An 11432-nucleotide genomic window follows, 5' to 3' on the forward strand; every position below is an offset into this window, starting at 1 on the left:
CAATACCAGAATGGTGTTACCCAGCGTAAAATAGCAAAGACTTTTAAGTTATCATCATCAACCGTGCATAACATCATCAAAAGATTCAGAGAATCTGGAACAATCGCTGTGTGTAAGGGTCAAGGCCGTAAAACTCTACTGGATGCTCGTGATCTCCGGGCCCTTAAACGTCACTGCACCTCAAACAGGAATGCCACTGTCAAGGAAATAACAGAATGGGCTCAGGAATACTTCCAGAAAGCATCGTCAGTGAACACAATCCACCGTGCCATCCGCCGTTGCCAGCTGAAACTCTACAGTGCAAAGAGGAAGCCATTTCTTAGAAAGCTCCACAAGCTCAGACGTTTGCACTGGGCCAGGGGTCATTTAAAATGGAGTGTGGCAAAATGGAAGACTGTTCTGTGGTCAGATGAGTCACGATTTGAAGTTCTTTATGGAACAATGGGACACCATGTCATCCGGACCAGAGAGGACAAGGATAGCCCAAGTTGTTATCAACGCTCCGTTTAGAAGCCTGCATCACTGATGGTATGGGGTTGCATGAGCGCTTGTGGCACGGGCAGCTTGCATGTCTGGAAAGGCACCATTAATGCAGAGAACTATGTTCAGGTTCTAGAACAACATATGCTCCCATCTAGACGTCATCTCTTTCAGGGAAGACCCTGCATTTTTCAACACGATAATGCCAGACCACATTCTGTAGCAATCACAACATCATGGCTACGTAGGAGAAGGATCCGGGTACTGAAATGGCCAGCCTGCAGTCCAGATCTTTCACCTATAGAGAACATTTGGCGCATCATAAAGAGGAAGGTGAGACAAAGAAGGCCCAAGACGATTGAACAGTTAGAGGCCTGTATTAGACATGAATGGGAGAGCATTCCTATTTCTAAACTTGAGACACTGGTCTCCTGTGTCCCCAGACGTCTGTTGAGTGTTGTAAGAAGAAGGGGGGATGCCACACAGTGGTAAAAATGGACTTGTCCCAACTTTTTTGAGATTTGTTGACGCCATGAAATTTGGAAACAACAGATTTTTCCCTTAAAATTATACATTCTCTCAGTTTAAACTTTTGATCTGTGATTTGTGTTCTATTCTGAATAAAATAGTAGATGTTGGCACCTCCACATCATTGCATTCAGTTTTTATTCACAATTTGTTTAGTGTCCCAACTTTTTTGGAATCCGGTTTGTAATTAGAATACAGTGAAGACATCAGCCCACACTACTCAGTTTTTGCAGGAAAAAAAGAAAGAAATTAGGATCACAACAAATCAATCAAAATATAGTACTTTCAAAACGATATGTTAATCTTCAATACGTGGTTGGGAATCCCTTTGCCTTAATCACTGCCTCGATGCAACGTGGCACTGAAGCAATCAGCCTGTGGCATTGCCTGGGAGTTATTGAAGCCCAGATTTCCTTGATGCTTGCTGTCAGCTCTTCTTTGTTGTTGGGTCTGGTTTCCCTCATTTTCCTCTTGAGAATATCCCATAGTTTCTCATTGGGGTTTAGGTCCGGTGAGTTGGCTGACCAGTCAAGCACTGTGGCATGGGCATCAAACCAGGTTTTGGTGCTTCTGGCGGCATGGGCAGGGGCCAGGTCCTGCTGGAAGATGAACTCTGCATCTCCATACAGATCCTCAGCAGAAGGAATCATGAAGTCCTATAAAACATTCTTGTAGACTGTTGCAGTGACCTTGGATTTAAGAAATCAGAGTTTACCAACAGCTGCACCAGACATTGCACCCCAAATCATGACTGACTGTGGATGTTGCACACTGGACCTCAAGCAGTGTGAGCTCTGTTCCTCACCCTTCTTCCTCCAAACCCTTGGACCTTGATTTCCGAATGAAAGGCACGATTTACTTTCATCGGAAAAGAGGACTGAGGAATCCGACAGTTGTAGCCCAACTCCCGGATGAGGCTGAATGTGGTAGTTTTTGAAGCTGTGACTCCCGCCTCATTCCGCTCTTTCTGGATCTCTGCCAGATTCTGGAATCTTCTCTGTTTGATAATTTGCTGAAGCCCACGGTCATCTCTTTTGCTGGTGCATCTTCTCCTGCCACATTTTGCCCTTCCACTAAACTTTCCATTGATATGCTTGGACATAGCACTCTGTGAACAGCCATTCTCCTTAGCTATGAACTTTTGTGGCTTACCCATCCTATGGAGGGTATCATTGATGGTCTTCTGGCCAGTTATGTCTGCAGTCTTCCCCATATTGAACCGAACTGAGACAATTGAACCAAACTGAAGCAATTTATTGACACCTGGGGAAACCTGTGCTGGTGCTTTGAGTTTATTAGATGATTAGTGTGTCACACTCACTTTAAAACATTCATGTCCTGCAACATTTGGGCTGATGTCTTCACAGTATTCTAATTTTTTGAAATCCTGTTTTTGTGGGTTTCATGAGTTGGAAGCCCAAATTATGTAAAAATAAACAAATAAATACTTGAAATTGTTTAAACTGTGGGCCCTGAATCTATCATCTATTAAAGATTAACTTTTTGAATGGAATTATTGAAGTTAAACAACTTTTCCGTGATATGCTAATTTTTTGGAAAGGGTCTATAGTTTTTAGAACAAAATGTGCTCCCATTCCGTTACACAACCAGCAACAAAAACCCTGGAGAGTTGAACATCCATCATCAGACCAGAATGGGACAACAGTCCCTCCAGCAGCTGGTCTCCTCAGCTCCCAGACATCTACAGACTGTTGTTGAAAGAAGAAGGGATGCTTCTCAGTGGAAACATGCACCTTCGAAGAGATGTGCATCTGACCTGAAACTCAAAACTGCCTGTAAGAGCCAAAATGACTGTTATGTGTTGTTTATGGTGGCACAGGTGTTCAGATTTGTCCAACACTGCAGGTAATTGCCTGAGGGGCGTGGTCACATATTACTTAGCTGCTCTGAGTAATTGCACCAAATGCTGTGTTAGTAGGGTTTCTTGCAAATTTTTCTGTTGACCATCACTGGAGGACCGACAGTTTAGAAACATCACTTTAAAAACTTCATTTTGAAATTCACATTTTTGAAATTCGCATTTTTGATCAATGTATTTTTCCATCAAACTTACCAACATGTAAATTAATACAGACACTGTTTGCTGGATGACAAAAGTAATTGTGTTAATAAATACACAAAAATACAAGGTGGACTCAGCATGGATTAATGGAGCCACGTCACAGAGCAAACTCTACTCAGATGGCAGCAATTTTTTTTGTGGATTGAAGTCGCTACACTGCCTTTGTCCATCCATTATCTTTACCCGCCTCTTCCTTTTCGGGTCATGGGGGTCACTGATGCCCATGTTCAGCAGTCACTGTGTGAGAGGCGAGGGACACCCTGGACAGGTCTCCAGTCCATCACAGGGCCACATGGAGACAAACAACCATTCACTCTCTCACTCGTGGGAGAAAACCCACACAGCACATAGAACATACAAACTCTGCCCAGAAAGGACCCCAGCTGGGATTTGAACCAGCAGCCTTCTTGCTTAGAGGCATCAGCTCTACCAACTGAGCTACCATGCCGCCCACAAAACTGCCTTTTTATTTACTTAAATGGTACAAGTTCTTAGCTTTATCATTTGTTTACTATGATCCATTGGGAATAAGATATGCTTTACAAAATTATGATTTACAAATAATTTAAATTTGTTTACATTTACACAATGTCCCAAACGTATCAGAACTGTGGTCATATTTAGTGTTGTAAACAGTCAACCAGGATACTGTGCAGAATTGTGCTTTCTCACTTTTCCCCGGTAAAGCTCGACTATGCGAGATCTTTTAATGTCCGTGCTCCAAAGATTCCCAAGGATTAGAGTTTGACGTCACAATCAGTGTTTATTATAAACAGAAAATTCAGTCAGCAGTTAGGAGCTTTTTCTGAACTCGCATATTTTGAGGGAAGTATAACATAAATTATAGCTTTAAACAAACAACAAGTAAACAGCAACTTCAGTTTTAACGACCTTCTGTTCTTCTGTGTCAGTAAAAAACAAACCACCGTGATCACTCATATGACTGTGTGTCAGGAGGAAGAAGCTCTGAGAGCCGTTGTTCGTGCCTCGGTGGAAACGTCTTACATTCTTGTTTGATGTGCTATCATCGTGGAAATATTTTCATACACATGGGGATGACTGTTATGTTATGCAAATGTAGTAAATGTCTTTAACGCTACAGCAAAATACTGGAACAACAAATATCCATCCACCCATCTATTTTCTTTACATTCTTCTCCTTTTGTGGGTTGCAGTGAGCTGGTTATCTCCAGCATCTCAGGGACACATGGAGACAAATGAGACCTCACTCCTCTCTCACTCTCACCTAGGGACAATTTAGAGTTACTAATCAGAATGTTTTTGGTCTGTGGGAGGAAACTGGAGTACCTGGAGAAAACCCATGCATGCACAGAGAGAACATGCAAACTCCACACAGAAATAGAAATGGTGAACCTGTGACCTTCTTGCTGTGAGGCGACGGCTCTAACCACTGCTCCACTGATATTATTATGTTCTCATGCCTTTATATTCTGTCAAACCCAGGGTGCAGTGAACTGATGTCAGATAGACTGGAACTGATGAGGCTGTTGATGTGGGACACTTCACACCCACAAATCTGAAACTGATCTCACTCTGATGTGTGATGTCTCATCACCACATTTCCATTTTACTGTCAAGTTGCTCCTCAGGTCTTATGTTTCTCTTTAGGAGTGAGGAACCTTTAAGAGGTTCTCTTTAGGAGTGACAAGGATGGATAAGATTAGGATTGAGATCATCAGAGGTACAGCACAGGTTGAACAACTGAAATAAAGTTAGAGAGGCCAGACTGAGATGGTTTGGACATGTCCAGAGGAGGGACAGTGGTTTGGACATGTCCAGAGGAGGGACAGTGGGTATATTGATAGAAGGATGTTATAAATGCAGCTGCCAGGAAAAAGACAAAGAGGAGATACATGGATGAAGTTAGAGAGGACATGGAGGTAGTTGAAGTGAGGATGGAGTGAGATGGAGGAGGATGATTCACTGTGGAGATCCTTGAAGAGGAAACAGATGAAAGAAGAAGCAGCAGCTGTGACTATGTCCAGTTCTTCATTCCTCCACATCCCTGGGATAATTTACAGAGCTGCTTCATGCGCACTAGTAAAAATAAGTTTAAGTATCCTGATGAGTTCATTGGACATCAGTAAATTAGTCGCCTTTCATCCCAGAGTTTGAAGCTCTTCATAAGACGAGAAATGAGAGCAGTTATAGATGTTTTGATCAAACATGAACGGTGGCTCAGCTGGTAGAGCTGCTGCCTCTCAGTGAGAAGGCCGCAGGATCAAATCCCAGCCGGGGGCCTTTCTGGGTGTAATTTGCATGTTCTCTCCGTGCATGCGTGGGTTTTCTCCTGGACTCCAATTTCCTCTCACAGACCAGAAACATGCATGTTAGGCTGATTGGTAACTCTAAATTGTCCCTAGGTGTGAGTGAGAGAGTGAATGGTTGTTTGTCTCGTTTGTCTCTATGTGGCCCTGTGATGGACTTGCGACCCGTCCAGGGTGTACCCCGCCCCTCGCACAGTGATTGCTGGACATGGGCACCGGCGACCCCCGTGACCCAAAATGGAATAAGCGGGTAAAGATAATGGATGGATGGACTTTTCTACATCCTGTAAAGTGCCCTGAGACAACTTTGTTGTGTACTGGCGCTGTATAAATAAACTGAATTGAAAGTTTGGTGTGGTAGTAGCTGGGAGTCAGTGTACTAGTCTGTTAATCCTGAGGCTGCAGGGTCGAGCTCAGGATACAGCAGGAAGGCCAATTAACAATTTTTTTGTACAAGTTCGCTCACTTTGGCAACTCCTGAAGAAGGGAGCAGCCGAAAGAAAAACAACAGCAGCTTTGAGTATGGCATCCCAAGATGTTGCATTAGATTGCTCATAAAGTTATTTTTCATCCACCCATACATCATCTTTACCCACTTCTTCCTTTTTGGGTCACTGGTGTCCATGTCTAGCAGTCACTTTGCAAGAGGTGAGGGACACCCTGGACAAGTCTCCAGTCCATCACAGGGACACATAGAGACAAAAAAACATCCACTCTCTCACTCACACCTAGGGTCAATTTAGAGTTACCAATCAGCCTAACATGCATGTTTTTGGTCTGTGGGAGGAAACCGGAGTACCCGGAGAAAACCCACGCATGCACGGAGAGAACATGCAAACTCCACCCAGAAAGGCCCCTGGACCGGGGTTTGAACCAAGGACTTGCTCGCTGAGAGGCAGCAGCTCTACCAGTTGCGCCACCGTGCTGCCCCGTAGAAAAGCCAATTAGTAAAAGTTCTCTATCTAAGGAAGCAGCAGACTCGTTGAATCTTCACTTCATCACAGTCTCCCATCCTGAGCAAGCTCAATGGCAACAGTGGAAAGGAAAAACTCCCTTTTAAAAGGAAGAAACCTCCAGCAGAACCAGGCTCAGGACAAGAGGCCATCTACTTTGACCAGCTGGGTTTGAGAGGACAGGAAGGAGAGACAGACGAACACAGAATGGTAGGTCCATATGTAGGTGCAGGTGACCCTGAAAGACAAAACACATGTTAAGGATAGAAAAAAAAATTACAAATATAAAACAGGTTGAGCCGAGTAAGTAAAGACAGTAGCAGAGTGAATAGTGTGGTCAGTTTGTCCTCCAGCAGTCTAAGCCTATAGCAGCATAACTAAGGGACAGCTCAGGAAACCCAAGCCGACCCCAACTATAGGATTTGTCAAAAAGGAAATTCTTAAGTCTAGTTTTAAAACTGGACAATGTGTCAGCCTCACGGACAGAAACTGGAAGTTGGTTTCACAAGAGAGGAGCCTGATAACTGAAAGATCTTCCTCCCATTCTGCTTTTGGAAACTCTAGAAACTGAAAGTAAACCTGCAGTCTGAGAGCAAAGTGCTCTGTTAGGAAAATATGGAACAATAAGATCTGTAATATAAGATGGAGCTAGGTTGTTGAGAGCTTTGTAGGTTAGAAGTAAGATTTTGAATTCAAGTCTGGTTTTACGGAGCCAATGGAGAGAAACTAAAACTGGAGAGATATGGTCTCTCCCACTAACTCCAGTTAAGAGGAGAGATCTAAGAATTTAGCTAAATGTCAGCAAAAATGAACGTTATAGATGTTTTGTGTTGGCTAATTTTGATTAACCGAAGCAGTCGTTATGAATGGGGTTGGCTCCGAAGGTTAATCAGCTGAAGATCTACGCCCAGCGATTATTTCTGACAGGTTTCATTACAAGTTGTTCAGCAACGCGTGAGATATTTTGGCAGCAGACAGCAACATGAACACATGCAGGTGATAGAGTTCAGCTGTTTTTACGATGTGGTTATAGAAATGAGCACTTTGATTAAACTACAGTGAAGCACTAATGCAACATACATGTGTTTTCAAGTTGTTTTGTTCATTTGATAACTTCTCCTCTCTGCCACAGAAGTCCTGACACTGCTGCTGTTTGACCAGGTTGTTTCCTCATATGATGGCAGCTGCTGCTAATCTGCACTCACACCAAATCTGGGTTGACATCCTCACCCTGTTTCTTTCTTTTCCTCCTTCTTGTTTTTTCTTTCTTCCCTTGCTCCTTTTCTCCATCTCATCATTCCGCCTGAAAGCCTGGGAACCAGTCAGGGAGATTTTAAAGGAGAGTGGAGATTTGTTGGCTTTAGTCACGAGGAGAACTCTAAAATCCTGCAGTTTGTTACAATTTACTGTTCGTTTGTTTAAAACGTGTTAAAAAGTCTTAGGTGTCATCTGTAAACTTGTTGCTGTCATTCAGTTTCACACATTTTTACTTATTTTCTATAAAACAGAAGTGAAAAAATGAAATCAGATTTTTTTTTCCACTTATTATTCTGTGTTGTGGAGGTTCACTCAGTGTTACTTTGACAAAATGTCATAATTAATTTTGTATAATGTTGATGGCAAATGATGCACTTCACAAAAACAACAAGAAAAACAACAACAAATAATCTCTTTTTAGTTTGGTCATACTTTATGTTTAAAAAAAAAAAAAAAAAAGCTGGCAAAAACAGTAGCAGCTGGTGGAGTTTTTTCCAGGGGGGCTATAACTCCAATTAGACACAGACTATATAAATCAATAACAGACTCTACCAACGAAAAGGCCCTCGGGAAAATCTCTATATGTAAATCTTTGCATGTATTTGTCTAGTTAACACCCCTGGTCGTTTTTTCATATAAGTGAGGGTTCTTTTGCATACTTCATTTGTTTGTTTGTTGTATACTTGTGCCATTTGCTTAAAATAAAAAGTGTCACTGCACGATCTGTTCCAGGACCGGAAGCATGGTCCAGACCGTGTGCCTGTACTCTGGGCGCAGGAGAGTTAATCTTCCTATAACTTGTATCGAAGAGGAGCTAACTGCACGTGTACAACTTTTAACGAGAGTCTATGAGTAAAGATTCTTGTGTCCCCAGTGCGGAAATGCGTCCTTAATCAGAGACAACCTTTTTGATAAAAACAACTTTACTCATCATTAACTATGAAATATATATGGTATGGTATGGTATATAGTTTATTCATTTTAAAAAAGTACAAAACAATTCCATAACAATATAAAAAAAAGGATACAAAAGATTTAAAATGAAAGGCAGCAGAAAGAAGAAAAAATCTTATTATATCTGCCCCTTTTTTCAAACAATTATTTCAATCATAATAATCTTTAAGTAACAGAACAAAATGAATAACTCTTTCTAATTTTTCTAATTCTAATACAAAACACACACTAAGCTACTTCATATATATTTTTTTAACAATTCAGCTTTGATCTTTTTCTTAAATGTACACATTGACTTGGCATTTTTCACATCACTCTCTAGACCATTCCACAATCCAACTCCTTGGATTGAGGTAGACCTTCCCTTCAGACTAGTTCTGAATTTTGGTTTGACAAATATCTCTATCCCCTTAAGATTATAACAACTTTGTCTTTTAACAAAATTTCTTTGGATATTTAATGGTAATGTGTTATTTTGAGCCCTATACATAACTGATAAAATACTATAATCTACTAAATCATGGAACTTCAATAACTTCAGTTGATAAAATAATGTGCTTGATGGGTGACAGTAATGCTTTCTGGTGATAATTCTTACAGCTCTTTTCTGTAAAATAAAAATAGGTTTTGTAAATGTTTTACATGCTTTCCCCCAAACATCAATGCAATAGATTAAATGTGGAACAATGATTGTGTTATACAACATGTACAGAGCTTTATCATTTAATAATTCCCTGACTTTGTATAGTACTGCAATAGATTTAGATATTTTTGTTCTTACAGAATTTATGTGATTTTTCCATGTTAGCTGTTCATCAATGATTACACCCAAAAATTTCATCTCATTAACTCTACAAATCTCAACACCCTCAATTTTAAATGGATCATCAACAGTATATCTTACACAACTAAAAATATATACATATATTTTGAAATATTTTAATTTTATTATTTAATTTTTTCATGTCTTTAAGGTAATATGGTGAGTGGTGTGAGTGGTGGGGCGGCGCCCTAGCGCCCCCTATTGATCAGTCGCCACTGGGCAACAATGAACTGAACTGATTGTTTATTTCTTTGTCATTGTTAGACATTTTTATAAACCTCTCCGCTACAACCACACCACATCTGAGCTCAGTATAGCTCACATATCTGGAAAACTGACTGAGCTATAGCCATTTCTGTGTTTGCTAAAGTAGCTTAGCTGTGGCAGCCATCTTGGATTAGGTTGACACTACAAGTCGATCAGTTCTAGTTGCTCATCCAGTGATTACGTTCTGAGAGTTTCAATAAATTATATCCAGAGTTTTTTAACATATTTAGAAATCATGACAGAGAAACAGACACAGTTATGGGCATCATGGTCCAGAGAAAGATAAGGGCTGTGGAGGATTATTTTTTTTCTGCAGACAGAAAACAAAAACAAATGCAGCCATAGGCAGGTTTGTTCTCCTCCATGCAAAGAGTCACACATAATCCTGATGTTTGTGCACAATAATTTGAGTTTTGACCGTTTATCTTTGTGCCTGAATACAATTAATGTCATTGTTAATGATGAGGATGAGACAGACGTCTGGAAGAACTGCAAATAAAACTAATTTAGTTTGAATAGCAGTTTTCATTGTGCTGCAGTGTTTTAGTGTCTGGAGCCAAAATGTCTGTCGACCTTACGAAAACATGCTCATTGATGAACGTCTGTCTGACTGTTGTGTTTTAATGTTAACCCAAAGAAAACTATAGAATTATAGATACCATCGTTGCATATTGTTTCTTTAGATTCTGATAAAGTACAAACAAAATAAGAGGTTTTAAACTCATTTTGGATTTTTTTTTAATCCATGCACTCAGATTGTTTAGAAAGCAATTGTTGTAAAAATTGAGCGCACTGATGGTTTCATGATGGTTTCATGATGGTTTCATGATGGTTTCCCTCTTTTAGAGTTCACTATCAGCTCACCTGCTCTCATGGTCACACTCTGAAAACTGGTCTGAAAACAACGAGTGTGTGTTTTTACCTGTAGCTGAGTGAACCGAGTCTTTTTGACAAATCCAGAACATTGTTACAGGAATTAAGCTGAAACTTGACACAAAAACTGATTTTATTCCATGACACAACAACTCAAACCAACATTTTTTGTTTTTCGCTTGAGCTAGACAAGCAGCAAGCTCACAAACAAATCACGGTGCACGCTGAACTAATAGCACAATATTTAGCTAACACAGTCAGTACACGTTCACTAGAACTGGATCAAGTCTAATCTTGTTACTTGTGTTCCTGCAGGCCATCGAGTCTCTGGGCATCATGATCTACAAAGCTCTGGACTACGGCCTGAAGGAGAACGAGGAGCGGGAGCTGAGTCCTCCTCTGGAGCACCTCATTGATCTCATGACAAATATGGCCGAGGCAGAAAAGGACGCCTGCCCTGATGAAGGCTATGAGGCCACAGAGGAAGAGGACGAGGCAGAGGACGAGCCTGATAAACCCTCTGGCGTTCACAGCTACAGAGATATCCTCAAGGTGCGTAACAAGAGAGTCCTCACAGTTTAAGGTTATTTGGTTTTGTGTTGGTGATAGAGAAAGAGTTTAGGATAGTGCCAGAAACAAATTTACAATATAAGACATTTCCCATAAGATGGAGGTATGGATCAGGCTGGATGATCTCCTCCACTAGAGGCAAATAGCTGCAGCTTGAAGGGAGCATTGCATTCATTCAACCTTTATTTATACAGGTAAATCCCATTGAGCCTCGAGGACTCATTTACAAGAAAGACCTGATTTCAACAAAGAATGATGACAACAATGAACAACAGCGACAACAATAAACAGTTTTAAAAAGTCATACAGATTTTTTTTTCCAGCCTTAGAGAAATCGATTCTCACCCCCCCCCCCC

At 40.9% G+C, this 11432-nt stretch overlaps 1 protein-coding gene across 1 annotated transcript in view; it reads left to right on the forward strand.

The window, feature by feature from the left end:
- spire1b (spire-type actin nucleation factor 1b) overlaps positions 1–11432 on the forward strand; it is a 71504-nt gene that overhangs the window by 19755 nt on the left and 40317 nt on the right. The window contains exon 3 of the mRNA XM_037677137.1: positions 10822–11058. Coding sequence (XP_037533065.1) covers positions 10822–11058 — 237 coding nt within the window. The remainder of the gene's footprint in view (positions 1–10821; positions 11059–11432) is intronic.

The sequence above is a fragment of the Nematolebias whitei genome, chromosome 5 (assembly GCF_014905685.2).
Source record: "Nematolebias whitei isolate Nwh7 chromosome 5, NemWhi1, whole genome shotgun sequence".
NCBI lineage: Eukaryota > Metazoa > Chordata > Actinopteri > Cyprinodontiformes > Rivulidae > Nematolebias > Nematolebias whitei.